At 44.9% G+C, this 23,703-nt stretch overlaps 1 protein-coding gene across 1 annotated transcript in view; it reads right to left on the reverse strand.

Annotated features, from left to right (window-relative positions):
• The window catches only part of flt1 (fms related receptor tyrosine kinase 1), a 245,006-nt gene that overhangs the window by 98,934 nt on the left and 122,369 nt on the right, over positions 1-23,703 (reverse strand). The window contains exons 11-12 of the mRNA XM_085999287.1: positions 9,770-9,899; positions 2,436-2,544 (exon numbers count right to left, since the gene is read on the reverse strand). Coding sequence (XP_085855413.1) covers positions 2,436-2,544; positions 9,770-9,899 — 239 coding nt within the window. The remainder of the gene's footprint in view (positions 1-2,435; positions 2,545-9,769; positions 9,900-23,703) is intronic.

Below are 23,703 nucleotides of genomic sequence, written 5' to 3' on the forward strand. Positions count from 1 at the left end.
CTCTCTCCACAGATGCTGCCTGACCTGTTGAGTATTTCCAGCATTTTCTGTTTTAATTTCAGATTTCCAGCATCTGCAGTATTTTGCTTTTGTACACCTTTCCTCCAATTCATTGTAGCCTTTGAGGAAATTGGCAGTTTTTAACCTCCTTCTTTCCCTCCCTTTATTTTAAGTATCATTTGACGTGGCTGAGGTGAATTTGTATATCATCTGGACTCTCCTACCGATATGATAAATCTCTTCCAAGAAATACTGTTAGTACAGTTAGTGTTGAATAAGCTCTTTTTTAAGACATTAAAATGTTCTTTCTCTGGAATTTGTTGGTCAGCATACTTCTTGCAATCATTTTTTTCTTTCAATTTGAGCTATTTATAGTTAGAGTGGAGTAGCTGTTAGTTGATACCTATTTTCAATAGACGACGAGCATGAACCAAGTTCCCCATTTAATGCTCCTTAGGTAGAGAGGACAGCACTCTTCTTTGTTGTTCAAGAAAGAGGAGATTCCTGGTAGCTGCAGCACTAGGATGCTGCACTCTCAACTGGGAATGATGAGCTCGTATTCTCAACTGACATTTGCACTTGGGCTTTCTATTGGGAGCAGTTTCAAGTCTTGACTAAGTCATCAGTGAGAGGAAGGGAAAACTGACAGGGTGGAGTCCCTTCCGACATCACTCCAGCATGCCTCCTGGACAGTCAATCAAGGAGCTGTGATGACAGAAACAGAGGCTAGACTACCCAGGTCTCCTGATAGAGGAGGATAGTGTGCTTGAAGGGAATTAATTGGGGAGGGGGAAGCAAATAAAAAGAAGAAGATAACTGAGGAGCTTATTGGGGTTGGATCCAAGGTAATAATGCTTCTTGGTAGTGGATTTGAGCTCCTATGTTCTCCCCTAATGTAGCAAATAGGAGTTTTGTTGCAGAGTTTTTTTTTACCAAACCAGGTCATAGTTACCTGGTATGTAACAAAGAGGGAAGGATTTATTCTAAAGGTATATTCTCACCTGAGCTAACAGTTTACTTGAACAGTATGTTTTTGGACACTTAGAAAATAGTTGTATTAAAGAAGCATTGATGAATTAAAATTCTGTTAACACCACTGCCTATCACACAGCAAAAGATTGATACTTTGAGTCTCTGAATTGCTTGAATACAGAGAGGAAACAACTAATTTTTAAATTTAAAATGTTTGAATTGCAATTCAATTTCCAGCTAGAGATTATACAGTCGTATCTATAATTTAGCAAAGCAAACTACCATATTTAACAAGTGTAAATACCTGGTACTTGTTTAAAATTAGAGTTTAGCAACTTTCCTACCAGATTTTGTGATATTGTGAATTACTGCCTGCCCTTTCTAGAATCCATGATGAATCAGTGATTTCAAAGGAACGAAAATTGATAGGGATTTCACATCAGGTGGACGATCCAGTCCACCAGGTTACCACCAGGCAACACATTTGAAAATTACCCCCAATTTCTCCAATATTCTCCTTGCCAGCTGCCATCCTCCATGCTCCATAACTCCAACTCGTTTAAACTCAGATGTTCCTATCTTGTACTGTACGCAAACGCACTTGCCCATTAAAACTGACCTACAAAACTGACCTACAGTGGGCAGCACGGTGGCATAGTGGTTAGCACTGTTGCCTCACAGCGCCAGGGACCCGGGTTCGAATCCGGCCTCGGGTGACTGTCTGTGTGGAGTTTGCACATTCTCCCCGTGTTTGCGTGGGTTTCATCCGGGTGTTCCGGTTTCCTCCCACAGTCCAAAGATGTGCGGGTTAGGTTGATTGGCTATGATAAATTGACCCTTAGTGTTAGGGGGATTAAATACGTGGGGTTACGGGGATAGGGTGGGATATGTGTTGATGTAGGGGTTACGGGGATCGGGTGGGATATGTGTCGGTGCAGGCTCGATGGGCCGAAATGGCCTCTATCTGCACTGTGGGGTTTCTGTGATTCTGTGACAATGACTTCCTGTCCCCCAACACATCCATATTCTTTTCTACAAATCCATCCACGAATCCTCAGCAACTTCTTCAATTTTATATCCCTTCCCATTCCCTTAATTTTCCAACTTTGGCCTTCTGTGCATCCCCCCCTCAACCACCCCCACCTCCAATATCTCATGATTGGTGGCAGAGCTTTCAGATGCTTTGGCCTTACTCTCTTGATTTCCCTCCCTAAATTCCTTTACCTCTCCACATTTAAAAACGTTCTCAAACCCTATATTTTTGACCAAGCTTTCGTTCACCACCTTAGCTCAGCCCCCATTGTTTTATCCCTTTTATCTATTTTATTTTTTCTCTCTTCCCCCCTCCGATTAAAGTGCCATGGGATGTTTTTTTCTTCAACTATATAAATGTAAGAAATGCAAGTTGCCATTCTTTTAAAATATGCAATTCGAAGCTTCACATTCCTGCTTCAGTCTCTTACCTGTAATATAAAAGTTAATACTTCGTTCATCTTTTCCAACTTTGTTTGAAGCCGAGCAGCGATAAATTCCAGAAATATTAGATTTAGCTACCACCAGAACACTAACAGTCTAAAAGAAAAGCGGAAAAGAAACAATTATGTACATCCTATTCATCTTCTCATCAACTGGAAAATTTCCTTTTGCAATGGTGTGACAGGTACAGTTACTCAATGGTCCCAGTTATTCATTGACATATAATTGTGAAATTGTTACGTTTCATTCCAAAACAATGGTGTTGGTAGAATAACAGGAAAACTCTCCCTGTGGAGCCATTTAATATCTTTATTGTTCTGTTCCTGCCTTTGAATGTGCAGACAGATTTGGTTTGTGTCATCTGAGGCTGGTTTTGTAGAGTCAGTTCCAGCCAGGTAGTACTTTGTTTATATTCCCTGTCTTAATCTGCAGTCCTCCTCCTCGGGAGAGAGCTCTGCTTACTCCACACGTTGGTGCAGGCAGGAGTGTCTTCACTCTAAACATTTATAACAACTCCGGGTAGCTTTAAAGAGTGCCTAGACTGGACTTTCATGCAGTGTGAAACACAAGTAATGCGAAACTGCCTCATCCAAAGGGTCTCACACTGCTCCCCTCTAGAGCCACGTTTGATGCAACTCTACAGTTACACTGCGACTGTAATGTCACTGCAACGTTGCAGTATAAATGCACCATCTAAATAATTTACCAAAAAATATTTTCATATAATAGAATAAATAGTAATGGTAATCTGAATTTTTAGCTTGAATCAAATACATATTTATGTTTCACTGTATACTGTAGCTAATTTTTTAAAAAATTTGTAACTTGTTTTGTATCAATATGCTTTTCTTTACCATTATCAGCTACTATCAGCCCCCCACCCACACCTTTCAAAATCAGCAATGGTACACTTGAATTCTCTTCATCACATCCAATACTGTATTTGTTGTCAGCTTAGCCCTGGAGATCAACAGCATTGAAAATTGGGCATCTTCATCTGATTCTGTTGTCCAAAAGAAGAATGTATTGCAAGAACTTGAATTTAGATAGCGCTTTTCATGACTTCAGGATGATCCCAAAGCACTTTACAGCCAATGAAGTACTTTTGAATTGTAGTCACTGTTGTAATGTAGGCAGCCAATTTGTGTACAGCAAAGTCCCACAAACAGCAATGTGATAAATGACCAGATTATCTGTTTTAGGTGTTGGTTGAGGGATAAATGTTGACCAGGACTATTGGGAGAACTCCCCTGCTCTTCTTCAAATAGTGCCATGGGATCTTTTACGTCCACTTGAAAGGGAAGGCGGGGCTTCGGTTTAAAGTCTTGTCTGAAAGATGGCACCTCTGACAGCACAGCACTCCCTCAGTAGTGCACTGAAGTCCCAGCCTAGATTATGTGCTCAAATCTCATGGAGTTGCGCCCATGACCTTCTGATTCAGAGACAAGAGTGCTACCACTGAGCCAAGCTTGACACCTATTGGATAGGATTTAGAAGGTTCTTTAGCTTGGATTTTATTTATTTAACACATGGAAAAATTAAAATAAAATAGCTAATTTAAATATACATATAGATTATTTTCCCCCCACTGATATGTTCCCTTTAGTTCCTTCTACACTATGGGTACAGTAGTGTAGTTATTATGGGGGAAAAATTTGATATCGCCCATTTTGGGGCGCTAATTATCGCCTCCGACTGCAAAATTCACCTCTATTGCCCCTGGAGGTGATTTGAGCGTTAAATCAGGCGCTACACACCTCTCTTAAGACGCAAACGTCAGGGAGCAAGGCGCTACCTCAGAACGGGACCGAAGCTCAGCCAATGCCAATTACCATGGAAGCCAGACAGACTGGCACCGTCCAGTTCTCAAAGGGGAGGGGCCATCTTGCTGGCCAGCCACTCCCTGCTCATTGCAGCCTTGAATCTTGGCCTGGAGAGACCTCAAAAACAATTGTGTTGGAAGCACTAATGGATAGGCCCAGGGAAAGAGCTCGGCACTTAGGAACCTCAAAAGTGGTGCTGAGGGCCAAAACTCCTTAGGACAACGTTAAAACCAAAAATTTTGCTAACAAGGAAAGGCAGGAAGCACCCACCTTTAAATTGCGCACCCCCAGCCCCTTCCTGACTTGAAAACGTTCCCCTCTACCTGTCGTTCCTAGCGGCAGATGCTAAGGCAGGGGGCGCTACCGGGGCATTGCGCGCTTGACTGACGTCATGATCTGCGGGTGCAGGAGATCGTGGCGGTAGTGTTTAGCGCCACTCAAAACAACTGGCCAATTTCGCGAGTGGCACTAAAATCGCCGCGCTCGGGCACCAAGTTCCTAGCGCCCCCGGAGATGCTAAAGGGAGGCGCTAGCCAACCGAATTTTTCCCCCTATGTTACTGGATGAGTAATCCAGAGGACTGGACTAATAATCCAGAGAACAGAGTTCAAATCCCACCATGACAGTTTGAGAATTCAGTTAAAAAATCTAGAAATAAAAAGCTGAAGTCAGTGAAGGTGAACTGGCGGATTATCGTTAAAAACCCCAGCCGCTTCACTAATGCCTTTTAGGGAAAGAAACCTGCCATCTTTAGCCAGTTTGACCTATATGGGACTCCAGTCCCACACCAATGTGGTTGACAACCTAGCAAGCCACTCAGTTACCAGCACCTTCTCAGGACAACTAGGGATGGGCATCCTAGAATGAATAAAAAGAATTTAAGAAAAGCCCTTAATATTTGCATGACCTTCCTTAAAAAAAGTGTACATAGGCTGCTGCTCAACTACTGCACAAGCTGTTTCACAAACTAAAGTGCATCCAGGAAAGCTTTTTGAGCCAACATGTAGAAAGTCCAACAAGAGAGGGGGCGGTACTGGACCTAATTCTAGGGAATGTAGCCGGGCAGGTGGTGGAAGTGTCTGTAGGAGAGCATTTTGGCGATAGTGACCACAATTTGGTGAGATTTAAGGTGGTCATGGAAAAAGACAAAGACGGCCCGGAAATCAGGGTTCTAAATTGGGGGAAGGCCGATTTTAATAAGATAAGACAGGATCTGGCAAAAGTGGACTGGGAGCAGCTACTTATAGGAAAATCCACATCAAAACAGTGGGAGGCTTTCAGAAGGGAAATAGAGAGAGTACAACACCAACATGTTCCTGTAAAGGTCAAGGGTGGGACCAACAAGCAAAGGGAACCTTGGATGACAAAGGATATACAAAAATGCATTAGGAAAGAAAGGGGGGCTTTTGGCAGTTACAAAAGACAAAAGACGGTGGAAGCCCCAGAGGAGTATAGGAGGTGCAGGGGCATACTTAAAAAGGAAATTAGGAGGGCGAGGAGGGGCCATGAAATGACACTGGCGAGCAAAATAAAGGAAAATCCTAAGATGTTTTATAAGTATATTCAGGGCAAGAGGATAACCAGGGAAAGGGTAGGGCCCATTAGGGACCAAAGTGGCAAGCTGTGTGTAGAGCCAGATGAAGTAGGTGGGGTTTTAAATGAATTTTTTGCCTCAGTGTTCACTATGGAGAAAGACGATGTAGATATAGAAGTCGGGCAAGGGGACTGTGACTTACTTGAACATATTAGCATCGAGAGGGAGGAGGTACTAGCGGTTTTAGCAGGCCAAAAAGTGGATAAATCCCCAGGCCCGGACGAGATGTATCCCAGGCTGTTGTGTGAGGCAAAGGAGGAGATTGCAGGGGCTCTGACACAAATTTTCAGAACCTCTCTGGCCACAGGGGATGTACCAGAGGACTGGAGAACAGCTAATGTAGTACCATTATTCAAGAAGGGTAGCAGGGATAAACCAGGGAATTACAGGCCAGTGAGCCTAACATCTGTGGTAGGGAAATTATTGGGAAAAATTCTGAGGGACAAAATTAGTCTCCACTTGGAGAGGCAAGGATTAATCGGGGATAGTCAGCATGGCTTTGTCAAGGGTAAATCATGTCTGACCAATCTGATTGAATTTTTCGAGGGGGTGACTAGGTGTGTGGATGAGGGAAATGCTGTGGATGTGGTTTACATGGACTTCAGTAAAGCTTTTGACAAGGTCCCGCATAGGAGACTGGCCAAGAAGGTAAGAGCCCATGGGATCCAGGGGGCCTTGGCGCGTTGGATCCTAAACTGGCTGAGTGGCAGGAGGCAGAGGGTGATGGTCGAAGGTTGCTTTTGTGACTGGAAGCCTGTGTCCAGTGGGGTACCTCAGGGATCGGTGCTGGGTCCCTTGCTGTTTGTGATCTACATTAATGATTTGGATGAGAATGTAAAGGGTATGATCAGTAAGTTCGCGGATGACACGAAAATTGGTGGGGTGGTAAATTGCGAGGAGGAAAGCCTCAGGCTACAGGACAATATTAACGGGTTGGTCAGATGGGCGGAAAAGTGGCAAATGGAATTTAACCCGGAAAAGTGCGAGGTGATGCATTTTGGACGGACAAATAAGGCAAGGGAATACACAATGAGTGGTAGGACCCTAGGCAGTACAGAGGGTCAGAGGGACCTTGGTGTACATGTACATAATTCCCTGAAGGCAGCGGAACAGGTAGATAAGGTGGTTAAAAAGGCTTATGGGATACTTGCCTTCATTAGCAGAGGCATAGAATATAAGAGCAGGGAGGTTATGATGGAGCTGTACAAAACGCTGGTGAGGCCACAGCTGGAGTACTGTGTGCAGTTCTGGTCGCCTCACTATAGGAAGGATGTGATTGCTTTGGAGAGGGTGCAGAGAAGATTCACCAGGATGTTACCTGGGATGGAGCGCCTCAGCTATGAAGAGAGACTGGACAGGCTGGGGTTGTTTTCCTTGGAGCAAAGAAGGCTGAGGGGGGACCTGATTGAGGTGTACAAAATGATGAGGGGCATAGATAGGGTAGATAAAGAGGAACTTTTCCCCTTAGTAGGGGGGTCAATAACAAGGGGGCACAGATTCAGGGTAAGGGGCAGGAGATTTAGGGGGGATTTGAGGAGGAACTTTTTCACCCAGAGGGTGGTTGGAAGCTGGAACTCACTGCCTGAAAGGGTGGTAGAGGCAGGAACCCTCACAACATTCAAGAAGCATTTGGATGAGCACTTGAAATGCCATTGCATACAAGGCTATGGACCAAATGCTGGAAAATGGGATTAGACTGGACAGGGAGGGATGGGCGGCGCAGACACGATGGGCCGAAGGGCCTCTTTCTGTGCTGTAAAACTCTATGACTCTATGACTCTAAGACACATCTGTGATGACACGGGCTGGATAATGTTTGTTTTTATTCCCCTCCCACAAGCTATCCAGCCAAAAACTGTTGAAATTCATCCCATCTGTGGTAGATAGATTTGAGTGACAAGCAGCCCTGGACCTTGAACCTAAAAGCATTCAATCATGATTTACAATGACAACTAGACTGGGAGTTTTCGTAATTGAATGATCCATAACTTTAAAATGCTTTAAACATACATACTGTAAGTATTTCTAACAGAATGGCATGACCTTTGGGGTGTGGGGTATGAAAACCTTATCTCTCAGGAAAACAGTGATAGAGCTTTTTTAATAGAGTATAATAATGTAAGGGCACTAGCTCTGCCGTGTTATAATTACTTTGTTCAGTTCTCATTTATAAAGTAGTTTGTGCGGAAATGTTGCTAAAATATTACGGTCATCATTCTGTTTTAATCAGAGTGAATTTGTGCTCATTTCCTCTGCTTTCCTTCAACCCCGATGCATACAATCTTTAAATGTTAGGGGTCATAGTAAGGAGAACATTAATTATGTTACCATCATTATATTGTCTATTCTGATAAAACCTTTGACCTTCCATTCCATGTTTTCAGGGACTCCGTTTCATAATGTGTTTTACTATTAGTGATAACAAATTGTTCATAGTTTTTGTAAAGAATTGTACTATCCAAAATATTGTATGTACAAAGAAATGTCCAATGACAATGCAGCATTAATATTGTTTTAAATATGTATGTGTTACTGCAATGTGCCATGCATTGCAGAGATAGCTAATGTCCAAGTGATCACTAGTTAACTTTATTTTCCATTGTGAAACTCCTGTCACCAAGATTTTTCATTTTCAAAGGATTTCAGTTTAAAAAAATGAGATACAAGCAATAAATTCCTAAGAACACTAGATATCTAGGGCATCCTGTAGCAAGATTCTCTGGTATTCTTAGACCATCATGACATTCCTTTGATTCCGCTGTTAATATAGCTCAGTCATTCATACTGTTTATTAAAAAATGGCTTATCTCAGTGACTATTATGTCTGGGACTCAGAGAGTGAAAGAGGGGGAAGAAAAAAAGCATCAATTTGGCTAATTTAGTAGTCAAAGGCCATTTCTTCAAGTCCCATTAAATACTCATCTAGACTGAGACCTCAGTGCAATACTGAGGGAGTGCGGCATTGTCAAAGGCACTGCCTTTTAGATGAAATGTTAAACTGAGGCCTGCCTATATAGACATAAAAGATTCCATGGTACTATTAAAAGAACAGGGAATTCTCCAAGTGTCCTGGCCAACAGTTGTCCCTCAACCAATACCACTAACAACATTCATTCATTTGCTGTTTGTGGGACCTTGCTGTGCACAAAATTGGTTGCTGTGCTTGCCTACATAATCACGGTGACTGTACTTCAATAGTAACCCATTGATTGTAAAGTGCTTTGGGACATCCTCGGGATACGATAAGGTGCTATATGAATGCAAGTTCCTTCCACTTAAAGAATTGGAAGAAGGGTGGAGTGAGAGAAACCAATTTGAGGCATGTATTTTCATGTTTTGTGCTGTACTCTCACACCTATTTGGAACTGGGTTGAGATGAGCTAAGTCCATATCATACACATGCCTTATTGCCAGCGAGAAGTGGAAACTTTATTCCCATTAGTAAGGGTTGAATTCAAATCTTGTCCCAGAGGAGAATGGACAAGAAGTAACTTAGAAAAATGAAGACAACAATTTATTTTCCAAAAATATAAAAAGCCTCAACCATTAATTAAAAATGTTAAGCCCTACAAATTTATATACACATATACAACTGGAGGTCAGATGTTTTCCCACAACGAAGGTGTGATTGCTTTTGTGTACCTTGTAATGTTTGGTTATAGAGTGGCTTAGGCATGGGCCTGGAAATAGGTGCCCTGCCCTCTCAGGAGAGATGGTGTACGTATGTGGGAAGAAGAGTACAGGAGGAAGAGGGAGAAAGCCACAGTAATGCCCTTAATACAGCAAAATAATTTTCTCTGCAGGTAAAAACAAATATTTATATTATATTTGCATTGTAGTTGAAACAATATTTATTGGAATTGGTACATAACAATTTGTATATGCATTTTAATCCTTTAAATACCTTATATTTCCCTTCCAGTAATTCTGTTCTTTCACTAATGACGTGAATCTTATTTCCAGTTATATTGATGCTGCTGCCAAGTGCATCAAGAAGAACAATGCTGCTTTTATTCTCTGAGTGTGCTTCACATCTGGAAACAGCATTTCAAAGTCATTAGAGTCATGATAAAATGCTTACATGACTTCACTTAGAGTCAGGTCATCGGCCATAAAATGGAAACCACTCCTCTTTTTAAAAAGAAGCTAACTTTAAGAAAACTAATGTGTAAAAGATGCCAAGAATACAACAAAATCCAAAATAAAGAGTTTCTGCACCCACATAACTACAAATGGTTTGCCAAACATATGGGCCCAAAAAATCTGAGATTGAACGCCAAGATGCTCCCTCTAAGAACCTTCGCCAAGGATGCTTATTTTATAGTATCCCAAAAGCCCCGCTTTGATTTTATTTAAAAATTGGTTTCTCTTCAGGGGGCAGACCTCAATCCCTGCCTGCACACCCAAGTGGGCCCCACTTCAACCCTAGTCAGCGAGATACGTCTGCTCTCACCAGGCATACCTTCACCGACCATACGTCAAGTCCCACTGTTATTGGCCTTCCATTCGGGCACGTTAGGCAGTGCATTCTTAGCACTGACCTGACTACTGATGTGCTGAACCTGCTTATGTTTCTGCAGAGCACTTGGAAAACAGTGACAGGATCGGACAAAAAGTAAATCGTGCTTGACTAATCTACTGGTATGTTGGCCTTTGTAGCGAGAGGGTTTGAGTACAGGAACAAATATGTCTTGCTGCAGTTGTACAGGGCCTTGGTGAGACCACATCTTGAGTATTGTGTGCAGTTTTGGTCGCCTTATCTGAGGAAGGATGTTCTTGCCATGGAGGGAGTTCAGCGAAGATTCACCAGGCTGATACCTGGGATGGCAGGAATGACGTATGAGGAGAGATTGGGTCGATTGGGCTTATACTCGCTGGAGTTTAGAAGAATGAGAGGGGATCTCATTGAAACTTATAAAATTCTGACAGGACTGGACAGACTAGATGCAGGAAGGATGTTCCCGATGGTCGGGGAGTCCAGAACCAGGGGTCACAGTCTAAGGATAAGGGGTAAGCCATTTAGGACAGAAATGAGGAGGAATTTCTTCACCCAGAGAGTGGTGAACCTGTGGAATTCTCTACCACAGAAGGCAGTGGAGGCCAATTCATTAAATATATTCAAGAAGGAGTTGGATATATTTCTTAACGCTAAAGGGATCAAGGGATATGGGGAGAAAGCAGGGACAGGGTACTGAATGTGGATGATCAGCCATGATTGCATTGAATGGCGGAGCAGGCTCGAGGGGCCGAATGGCCTACTCCTGCTCCTATCTTCTATGTTTCTATGTTTCAGCGTAATTTACATATTATGGATGAGCTCTTGATGACACATCTCTCATTGGGAGCTCACTCATTAGCGAGTATTGGTGTTTTTTGTCAGTAAAAGGGAATTCAAAGCAGATGCCCCAATTTTCTCATGGGGCAGTGGAAATATTATTGAAACATGTAGATCACAGGAAGGTGGACCTCCTTCCATTAGGTGATTTTCAGGTGGCTAAACAAGTGAATCAGTTTGCCTGGTAGGAGACAGCAGCGCATTTAAATGCCAACAGTGCTGTTCAGTGGATCTAGCTGCATTGCTACAAAAGGTTTAGTGACCTCACCAGTGCCCCATGGTAGGAAACCCCATTGGAACCAAAACAAAGCATTCTTGTCCAAGATTTAGCATGATATCAGCCCCTAAATTCTGTCATGGTGCATAGTGGTTTATAAACCACCTTCACTCACAGAAAGCAAGGCCTACATTTTCAAAGTACTGCCACCAGAATATTACAGGTACAATTATCTATTCATAGACTTTCTGTCCATTGATATGCTCTGGCTTTGGGCAAAGTTCCTCATAACAGGCATTTACTCAGAAAATGTTGGCCCATATTCCAGGTGAACTTAATACAATTAAAGATTTTAATCAGTTTGTCTGTGCCTGACATCTCAGTTTTATCTTGTGGTATTTGTTAAAATACGTAATTGCTTGGCAATTATGAATTCAGCAGACAGTTATTTCAATCTGCTTGATCCCAGTCACTTTTCTGAAGGCATATTGGAATCAGTTTGTTGAACAAGTTTGTCTGAAGCCTTCAAAAATAAATAGCAGGCCAGAAAACTTCTGGGGACAGTGAGAAGAGGAAAATAAGAGTCATAGATATTACTTACAGAATCAAGAATATTACTTACATCATAATTTAGCAGAACAATTGCAAGCCATTTATTATTTTTTAACCACAAGAGGACCTACTTAAGCATAACAGCTGCTGAAAAAATATTTGTTATGTTACTCTTTAATAAATTTGTTTAGCAATTGGAGATCAAGTCAAAGTCTAGAATAGTGTTATTCTGCCACTTTTTGAAAACAATGAGGATCATGTGAAGGCACCTAACTGAAGCGAGTTCACTGTGTGCTCTCAGGGCACACTACAAATTTATCTAGCTATCGGAGCACATGAAAGCTAGAGCTCACAGGCTAGTCTGAGACACAGAAACCAAAAAACTAGAATAAAAAAGTAAAGAAACCTCAAAAATGTAACAACAACCTAACCTTCATACTAATGCAATGTATTAATATGCATGCCATGAATAGTTACTTATCACCCACACAGTCTTAAAATACGTTGCTAGCTACCCATGATTGCCCATCATCTTCAACCACTGTGCCACATATGAGCCCCAAAAATCTGAGATTGAATGCCAAGATGCTTCCTCTAAGAACCTTTGCCAAGGATGCTTATTTTATAGTATCACCAAAAGACTTGATTTGAATTTTTTTTTATTTTTTAATTGGCTTCTCTTCAGAGGGGACAGGCCTCAATCCCTGCCTGCACACCCAAGTGGGCCCCACTTCAACCCTAGTCAGCGAGGTACGTCTGCTCCCACCTGGCATACCTTCACCGATCATACGTCAAGTCCCACTGTTATTGGTCTTCCATTCGGGCACATAACGCAGTTAAATCTTAGCACTGACCTGACTACTGATGTGCTGAACCTGCTTATGTTTCTGCTTTCAGCATAATTTACATATTGTGGATGAGCTCTTGATGACACATCTCTCATTGGGAGCTCACTCATTAGCGAGTATTGGTGGTTTTTGTCAGTAAAAGGGAATTCAAAGCAGATGCCCCAATTTTCTCATGGGGCAGTGGAAATATTATTGAAACATGTAGATCACAGGAGGATGGTCCTCCTTCCATTAGGTGATTTTCAGGTGGCAAAACTAGTGAATCAGTTTGCCTGGTAAGAGACAGCAGCACATTTAAGTGCCAACAGTGCTGTTCAGTGGATCTAGCTGCATTGCTACAAAAGGTTTAGTGACCTCACCAATGCCCCATGGTAGGAAACCCCATTGGAACCAAAACAAAGCATTCTTGTCCAAGATTTAGCATGATATCAGCCCCTAAATTCTGTCATGGTGCATAGTGGTTTATAAACCACCTTCACTCACAGAAAGCAAGGCCTACATTTTCAGAGTACTGCCATCAGGATATTACAGGTACAATTATCTATTCATTGACTTTCTGTCCATTGATATGCTCTGGCTTTGGGCGAAGTTCCTTATAACAGGCATTTACTCAGAAAATGTTGGCCCGTATTTCAGGTGAACTTAATACAATTAAAGATTTTAATCAGTTTGTCTGTGCCTGACGTCTGAGGTTTATCTTGTGGTATTTGTTAAAATACGTGACTGCATGTTTGTTCTTGTAATCACATTCATTATGGGCAACATGCTGATGTATGGGTATCCCTGCATATCCTCCTGCCAAAATCAATTATTTAATCCCTGGCTGGAGTCATAACTAGCACAAAGGAAGATGGTTGTGGTGGTTGAAGGTCAATCATCACAGCCCCAGGACATCACTGCAGGAGTTCCTCAGGGCAGTGTCCTAGGCCCAACCATCTTCAGTTGCTTCATCAATGACCTCCCCTCCAACATAAGGTCAGAAATGGGGATGTTCAGCACCATTCACAACTCCTCAGATAATGAAGCAGTCCATGCCCGCATGCAACAAGACCTGCATGACGTTCAGGCTTGGGCTGATAAGTGGCAGGTAACATTCGCACCACACAAGTGCCAGGCAATGACTATCTCCAACAAGCGAGAGTCTAACCACCTCCCCTTGACATTCAATGGCATTACCATCACCAAATCCTCCACCATCAACTTCCTGGGGGTCACCATTGACCAGAAACTTAACTGGACCAGCCGCATAAATACTGTGGCAACAAGAGCAGGTCAGAGGCAAGGTATTCTGCGGTGAGTGTCTCACCTCCTGACTCCCCAAAGCATTTCTACCATCTACAAGGCACAAGTAAGGAGTGTGATGGAATACTCTCCACTTGCCTGGATGAGTGCAGCTCCAATAACACTCAAGAAGCTCGACACCATCCAGGACAAAGCAGCCCCCTTGATTGGCATCCCATTCACCACCTTAAACATTCACTCCCGCCACCACCGGCATACCGTGGCTGCAGTGTGTACCATCTACAAGATGCACTGCAGCAACTCGCCAAGGCTTCTTCAGCAGCACCTCCCAAACCCGCGACCTCTTCCACCTAGAGGGACAAGGGCAGCAGGTGAATGGGAACACCCAAGTTCCCCTCCAAGTCACACACCATCCTGACTTAGAAGTATATCACCGCTCCTTCATCGTCACTGGGTCAAAATCTTGGAACTCCCTACATAACAGCACTGTGGGAGTACCCTCACCACACGGGCTGCAGCGGTTCAAGGCGGTGGCTCACCACCACCTTCTCAAGGGCAACTAGGGATGGGCAATAAATGCTGGCCTTGCCAGCGACGCCCACATCCCATAAATGAATTTAAAAAAAACTACTTTTAGCAGTGAAGACCATACATATCATGAAGGAAAGACAGTGGTTTAGGTATAAAACATGAAACAGAATTATTAAGCGTAATTGGATAAACATTACCACGGACAAACAATAGGTTTACAATAATGTACAGAACTTAACTATTCCCTCTTGGAATATAGAACATAACAAACAGTTGTGATCCCTGCATTAATACTCAATGTAAAACTGGACCTGAAAGAGATCTTTGAGCAGATCTCATGTAGGGGTTCATTGGTAACCTTCCCCAAAGCTTCCTGTCTCTCTCTTTCTCATGACTTCAAAAGGATTGGTGAGCTGGGAAGGCTGCCAAATAGAAACCTACATCAGGCAACTCCTTGGTACAGAGTTGTCCATCAAATTGTCCTTAAAGAACGCCTCCCCACCCCCCCCACCAACTCCCAACAGATCAAATCTTTTCTTGATTCCCACAATAAAGAGGAAACAAAATGGTGGTTATCCACACACATACAGCCACCACTCACAGTAGAGTTCAAAGACTGATCCAACTGATCTCCCAGCCTGTTTGTCCCTATTGATCTGAGGTGTTAAACTGAGAGTTAGGCAGGTTGAGTCGACCAACACCTGTATATCACAACAACTTGCATTGATATAGCACCTTTAACGTAGTAAAACGTCCCAAGGCGCTGCACAGGTGTATTATAAGACCAAAAGTTTGACACCGAGTCACAAAAGGAGAAATTAGGGCAGGTGCCCAAAAGCTTGGTCAAAGAGATAGGTTTTAAGGAGCGTCTTAAAGGAGGAAAGCGAGGCGGAGAGGTTTAGGCAGGGAATTCCAGAGCTTAGGGCCTAGGCAACAGAAGGCATGGCCACCAATGGTTGAGCGACTTTAATCAGGGATGCTCAAGAGGGCAGAATTAGAGGAGCGCAGATATCTCGGGGGAGTTGTGGGACTGGAGGAGATTACAGATATAGGGAGGGGCAAGGCCATGGAGGGATTTGAAAACAAAGGATGAGAATTTTGAAATTGAGGCGTTGCTTGACCAGGATTCAATGTAGGTCAGCAAGCACAGGGGTGATGGATGTTGTTCAGAGCGGTCAAGGGCCATTTTTATTTCAAGAGCCTCTCACGGACATGCAGCAGCCAGTCATCTCACATGATCCAGTTATAGGGGGAGCACTTAGCAGAAGCACTAGATTAAGTAGTAGAACACATCAATCACACATGATCAACAAAAGGAAGCATCAAGGTGACAAACACTAGCGAGACACATAGATCACATTTAGAGAAATAAAATTTGGCTGCACTCAACTTGTACTGTGTCCAGGGAGTGTTCTTGTTATGATGTTGGATATTGTATCATCAGGAAACGGAAATGGCAGATATTTGAAAAATAATGGGTGAAGCCGCATTTGTTAAGGGCATGGTGAAGATATAGGGAGGACTGTTTATGCAAAGGGTGGATGGGGTAATTATGAGAAGGTCTATTTAAGGAGAGCCTGCTGACTGACATCCCACATTAGCCTCTTGTAAGTCATCTCCCCACTGATGCCCAGTGCTTTCCTCCATCAGGTATACCATGTTGATTCCTCATTGTACTGCAAAGCTATGGAGCATGCTGCAATATGGCGATGATGTGTAATACTTGTTCAAGCCTTTGCTGTTGGATGCCTCCTGGTCTGTCAGGCATCAGAATCTTTTGTTTCACCGTAGTTATGGTGTGTTCGATGAAGGCTCTTGTGGATGCATGTACCTTGTTATGCCTGTGCTGGGCAGCTGTACACAGCTACAATGGACGGGTGTTGAGCTAGGGTGGCAGTGGGTAGCCTTGATCTTCTAGAAGCTAACCTTGCATGTTTCCTCTCTCCTATCCTCTCTCTTCTGATACTGTCCCCCACCTGCCGTCATCACCTCCCTCTTCAAAAATACCACCCTTGACCCCCTCTGTCCTTGCAAACTGCCGACGCATCTGCGACCTTCCTTTTCTCTGCTTGAATGTGTTATCGCCTCTCAAATCCATGCCCATCTTTCCCACAACTCCATTTCTGAACCTCTCCAATCAAGCCCCTGCCACAGAACTGAAAGGGACCTTACCAGCGTGACAAATGAAATCCTATGTGACTGTGGTGCACTATCCCTCCTCATCCTTCTCAACCTGTCTGCAGCCTTTGACATGGTTGACCATCCTCCTTCAACTGCCTTTGCCTAGTTCCATTCTTATCTATCCAGTCATAGCCAGAGAATTTCCTGCAATGGCTTCTCTTCCTGCACCATTATCTCTGAAGTCCCCCAGGTTCCATCCTTGGCTCCCTTCTATCTCTCATTTACATGTTGCCCCTCAGCGACAACATCTGAAGCAACAGTCTTTGGTCCCCACCACAAATTCCATTCCTTAGCCACTAATTCCATTCCCCTGCCTGGCGACCACCTGTGGCTGAACCAGTTAGCAACCTTGGCATTCTATTTGACCCTGAACTTAGCTTCCAACCCCATATTCTCTCCATCACCAAAATCGCCTGCTTCCACCTCCGTAATATTGCCCAACTCTGCCTCCGCCCTTTTTCTGCTGAAACTCTCATCCATGCTTTTGTTACCTCCAGACTCAACTACTCCAACCTCCCATCTTCCACTCTCCATAAATTTGAGCTCATCCAAAACTCTCCTGCCCGTCGCCTAAATTGCACCAAGTCCCATTCACCCATTACCTGTGTGCTCGCTGACCTACACTTGCTCTCGGTCCAGCAATGCTTGAAGTTTAAAATTCTCATCCATTTGTCCACATCCCTCCATGGCCTCACCCCTCCCGATCTCCTACAGCCCTACAACCCTCCAAGAACTCTGTGTACCTCCAATTCTGGCCTCTTGTGCATCCCCCGATATCCTTTGCCCTAACATTGGTGGCTGTGCCTTCAGCCGTCTAGGCCCTAAGCTCTGGAATTCCCTCTCTAAACCTCTCTGCCTCGCTCTCCTCCTTTAAGATGCTCCTTAAAACCTACCTCTTTGATCAAGCTTTTGATCACCTGTCCTAATATCTCCTTGTGTGGCTCGATGTCAAATTTTGTCTGACAGTGCTCCTGTGAAGCGCCTTGGAATGTTTTACTATGTTTGTTCTGCCTTATAATTGCAGGAGTTTCGTTTTGTTGCCGCCAGTAGGTGGCAGTAAATGGAAATGGCCAGTAGGGTCACTCAACAGGAAGTAGCATAGTGATAGCAAACAAAGAGGTCACACCAGCATGGAGCGGATACTTACCTGGGCTCTCCTATTTAGATACTGCTCGTGGCATCAACCCAATAGTGGAGAAGTTACCCCACCCTCTCCAAGAAAAATGGATCAACGTAGGCTCAAAATTCAAAGAAGACAACCACATGCGGTTTCCCCCATTTTCCTTCTTTGTGAACTTTATCTGCAGAGAGGCCAGAATTAGAAATGATCCAAGCTTTGCCCTGTCCAGCTACTGTAGTGGACCCTCAAAGTATGAGAAGCCCATGTCAAAGTACGTAGGCACAAGAATGCCTATACCTGTGCATAAGACGGATGTCACTGCAAAGACCGACATCAGCATAGATGCAGCAAAGAATGAAGACGATCCCGGAAAACACTGCCCCATCCATCATAAGCCTCATCCGCTCGCAAAATGTAGAGGCTTCAGAAACAAGGCCATAGATGAACGCAGAGCCTACCTCAAAGATAATGGGATATGTTTTAGGTGTTGCGCCTCCGTTTCCCACACTGCAAGAGACTGTAGGATAGTGTTGAGATGCAGGGAGTGTGAGAGTGACCGCCACAACACAGCTATGCACCCAGGTCCTACCCCCACAACGGAAAAGCCAACCATCAAAGACTCTGAGCCCGGAGACGAGAGAAAGGGAACCCTTACCACTGCACCAACGGTGAGCTCCATATGCACTGAGGTGTGTGGCCAAGGCCTCACAGGACGATCGTGTTCCAAAATATGCCTTGTAAGAGTCTACCCACAAGGACAGCGCGACCGCTCAGTTAACATGTACGCAATACTCGATGACCAAAGTAACCGGTCACTCGCACGGTCAGACTTTTTTGACATATTTGGCGTCGAGAGTAGCCCAGTCCCTTACTCACTGAGAACCTGTGCCGGACTCTTGGAGATGGCAGGAAGGAAAGCAGATGGGTTCTGTGCCGAGGCAGTGAGTGAAGGGGTGAGCATAGACTTACCGCCACTGATAGAGTGCAGTGAAATCCCGAACAACCGATTGGAGATACCAACGCCTGAGACAGCACTTCACCATGCCCACCTAAAGCCCATAGCATCACGCATCCCAGCATTGGATCCAAAGGCCCAGATTCTCCTCCTGCTCAGGAGAGATGTGGTGAGGGTGCATAAGGTGAGAGAGCAAGTTAACGGACCACACGATGCCCCCTTTGCCCAAAGACTCGACTTAGGCTGGGTGCCCGTGGGAGAAGTGTGCCTAGGCCAAGCTCACAAGCCCAACGTAAGCACCTTTAAGACCAACGTGCTAGAAAGCGGACGACCCTCTTTCCTCACTCCCTGCCCAAGTCCCATCCACCTGAAAGAGAGAGCGAGTTACGGCGGGGAGCAACAAGGTGATTTCTCTCACACAGCATGGGGGTGCTCGGCTGACACCAGAGCTGTCAACAAACTGGGGCATGTTATGTATTGTGTGTTCTATTGTGTGTTCTCCTCCCACCTGTGGTGGCGCTGTCACAGGAGATAAATGGTTGGGTGTTCTCTGTTAAGTTTAGCTCTCTTTGTTCGGAACTTTCCAGAACTTCCTTTCCTTCCAATAAAGCACTTCATGTTTGAATCTCTGAGTTCTGAGTCCTAAATTGTGTCTAGGTAGAAAGGTACCGACACAACAAGCGGCAACGAGGAGCAGATGAATCTGCGTACGTTACGGGTGCAGTGAGTAAACAGAAAATTTAATTTGAAACGTGAGATGGCTACTATATTAGGAAACATTGGTGATTTTGATGAAAATGTGGAGCAATGGAGCGCTTATACGGAACGTTTTGACTATTTCGTATTGGCGAATGCGGTGGCAAATGAAAAGGTCGTGCCTACCTTTTTGAGTGTAATCGGGCCGAAGACATTCAATTTACTTCGCAGCCTCGTGCAGCCAGATAAGCCAGGAACTAAAACATATAAGCAACTAGTGGAAATTCTTGGAGCACATTTTTCACCAAAACCTCTGGTTATTGCTGAGAGATTTAGATTTCACAAATGGAATCAAGAGGAGGGGGAATCAGTGATGATGTTTATTGCTGCTTTAAAAAGGTTATCAGAACACTGCGAGTTCAAGGAGGTGCTGAAGGACACCATTAGAGACAGACTTGTGTGTGGTCTGCAAAATGCAGCCACACAGAAGCGCCTTCTTACTGAGGACAACCTTACTCTTGAAAAGGTCATTGAAGTTAGTGTCTCCATGGAGATGGCGAAAAAGGAGGCTCACCGGTTGAGTTCAACAGGGAGAGTTCACAAGGTGTCGTCTGAGCCTAAAGGTGCGCGCGGAACGGCACATGTTACCGTTGTGGGAAAACGGGCCATCACGCTAATGACTGCTGGTGTACGGAGCTGGAATGCCGAAATTGTGGCAAAAAGGGTCACATTGAACGCGCCTGTAGAGGTAAAAAAAGAACAGACAGAACTGGGAAGCATGGAAGCAAAATGTCTGTATTTGGACAAGAGAGGAAAAAGAGTGTTCATTCAGTGCAGTATGATGGAACAAGCAAAACAGAGGGGAGCAACACCTCTGAGGAGGAAGAGGTGCACATACTGACGGTTGCAGGTGATTCAAATGGCTACTGGGTGTCACCACTGGTGGAGGGACAATCAGTGCGGATGGAGGTGGACACAGGCGCGGCTGTGTCCCTTGTTTCAGACACTGTCTACAACAAAATGCTAAAGCATCTTACCCTTCAGCCAACAAACAGTATGCTAAAGACGTATACCGGCGAACCTGTGGCCATGAGAGGCGTCATTGAGGTGACAGTTAAATTGAACGGACAGACTGCAAAACTGCCACTATATGTGGTAAAGGGAAATTACCCATCGCTACTGGGACATGCGTGGCTAGAGAAAATCACGCTGGACTGGCCTGCAGTCCGCATGATGTCAAAAGGGGAGTCAGGTCTGACTGCAGTGTTAAACAAACATACAGAACTCTTCAATGGGGAACTTGGGAGCATGAAAAAGATCAGCGTGAGGCTGGACATTAAACCTGACAGCAAGCCGAAGTTTCACAAAGCCCGACCTGTACCCTATGCAATTAGGCCAAAAGTTGAGGCTAACTTGGAGACCTTAGTCGAGAATGGAGTCCTGGAGCCTGTGAGCGTGAGCAAATGGGCCACACCCATTGTCCCTGTCCTGAAAAAGGATGGATCTGTTCGAATCTGCGGGGATTTTAAAGTGACTATTAACCCGGTGCTGTCTGCGGAACAGTACCCTCTTCCCCTCATTATTGATCTTTTTACGGGCCTGGCCGGAGGGCAAAAGTTCAGCAAAATAGACTTATGCCAGGCTTATCTACAAATGCATGTCGATGACAAATCAAAGGAGCTGCTGACAATTGTGACACACAAGGGGCTATACAGGTACTGCCGCCTTCCGTTTGGAATTACGTCGGCCCCTGCTCTATTCCAAAGGGCAATGGATCAGATTTTGAGTGGACTGCCAGGAGTCCAGTGCTACCTGGACGACATCCTTGTCACTGGGACAAATGAGGAGGATCATCTTCTGAACTTGGGTGCGACACTACAACGACTGAAAGAGTACGGACTCAGAGTTCGTAAAGCCAAATGTGAATTCTTTCAGTCTTCAGTTGAGTACCTGGGGCATGTGATTGACGCTACTGGCCTGCATAAGGCGCCGTCAAAGGTCAAGGCGATCATGGAGGCCCCAGCACCCCAGAATGTGAGCCAATTACGTTCATTTCTGGGGCTACTTAACTACTATGGGAAGTTTATTCCAGACTTAGCAACTGATGTAACGGCTTCAGCAATGTTGCTATGTCAAGGCAAAACATGGAAATGGACTGAACTGTGCAACGAAGCTTTCGCCCAAGCAAAGAAAGCATTGCTGAAATCGGAGGTCCTGACACACTTCGACCCAAAGCTACCCGTGCAGCTAGCATGTGATGCATCACCATATGGTGTGGGAGCAGTCATATCCCACATCATGCCTTCGGGTGAAGAGAAACCTATCGCCTTTGCATCACGCACCTTGAACAAGGCCGAGAGTAACTATGCGCAGATCGAGCGCGAGGCCTTGGGAATCGTTTTTGGAATTCGAAAATGTCATCAGTACCTGTTTGGGAGAAGGTTCACACTCCTGACGGACCACCGTCCATTGACTTCAATCATCGGGCCCCACACTGGAATTCCATCTCTCGCTGCAAGCAGGATGCAAAGGTGGGCTTTACTGTTGTCAGGACACACATACGACATCAAATATCGCAAATCAGGCTTGCACGGCAACGCAGACGGTCTCTCTAGGCTACCCTTGCCTGTTACTCCCCCAGAGCCTCGTCAGATAGACATCTTCTACTTTAGACAAGTGGAGGGAGCACCTGTCACTGCAGTTCAGGTGCGAAGGTACACCCGCAACGATCCAGTCCTGTCTGAGGTAATGGACGATGTCATTCGAGGGAGAGCTATAGGAGATTCTCCTAGTTTGAAACCTTACGTTTCAAAAAGAAATGAGCTCTCCGTCCAGGCAGGTTGTCTTCTTTGGGGACGCCGTGTCATCATTCCGCCACCTCTGAGGGAACCTATACTGCAACAACTTCATACAGGCCACAGTGGGATGGTTCGGATGAAGGAAATGGCAAGAAGCTACTTCTGCTGGCCAGGTCTTGATGGGAATATTGAGGAGAAAGCCAAAACATGTTCCCCATGTCAAAGGGTCCGGAATGTTCCACAGCTGGCAACCCTACACCCCTGGGATTGGCCTGCAGAAGTGTGGCAGCGAGTACATGTGGACTTCGCCGGTCCTTTCGAAGAGAAGATGTTTATGGTGGTTGTGGACGCTCGTAGCAAGTGGCCGGAGGTCGCTGTGATGAGGTCTACCACAGCAGAGAAAACAATTGAGAAACTTGGTGAGATGTTCAGCCGTTATGGCTCACCAGAACAACTCATAAGTGACAACGGTCCACAATTTGTATCACAAGAGTTTGCAACCTTCCTGCATGTGAATGGTGTCCAACACATCAGGTCTGCGCCCTATCATCCCTCTACTAACGGCCAGGCAGAAAGGTTTGTGCAAACTTTGAAGCACGCCTTGAAGGCATCGCAAGGTCAGGGCTCAATCCACCAACGTCTGAACAGCTTCCTGTTGTCCTACAGGAACGAGCCGCATGCCACAGCCAAAACTTCCCCCGCTTCGCTCATGATGAAGAGGCAGTTGCGGACAAGTTTTGACTTACTCAAACCTCCAAGGGCAGAACAGGTTGTCCATTGTCAACAACAAGCTCAAGTTGAAAAGAGAGAGAAAAGAGCCAAGGAGAGACGGTTTCATCCGGGAGAGCACGTCCTAGCTCGAAACTACAACACTGGACCGAAATGGGTTCCTGCTACGGTGATCACGCAGACTGGCCCTGTGTCTTACATGGTTGAGACTGCTGAGGACGTCGTCTGGAGAAGACACACAGATCAACTGTTGCTAGGAGCAGAGACAGCCACAGAGGCTCCAACGGCTGGTTGGCCTGAACTGTTTCCGGATGATACCGCAAACCAGCATCCCTTGCCACAGTGCTCTTCTCCAACACAGGAAGTCATAGAGACTGTTCCACCTGTGCAAACTCCTGACTTTCGACTGACACAGGCACCTTCTCTATCTAGGCCTGTGGAAGCCAGCGATGACCGCCGGTATCCTGTCAGAGAGCAGCGGCCTCCAAGACGCTTGGATCTGTAGGCTTAGTGACTTACCCACAAGACTGGGGCAGAATAAACCCCAGGGTAAAGTCAGGGGTTGAGGCAGTCTACCTCTACCCTAGGTTCGTTGAGTGCATTGAAAGTAACTTACCTGTTGAGGAATAATGTG

Source organism: Somniosus microcephalus, chromosome 10 (assembly GCF_052327205.1).
Source record: "Somniosus microcephalus isolate GS21.2 chromosome 10, FLI_Smic_1.0, whole genome shotgun sequence".
NCBI classification, from domain to species: Eukaryota; Metazoa; Chordata; class Chondrichthyes; order Squaliformes; family Somniosidae; genus Somniosus; species Somniosus microcephalus.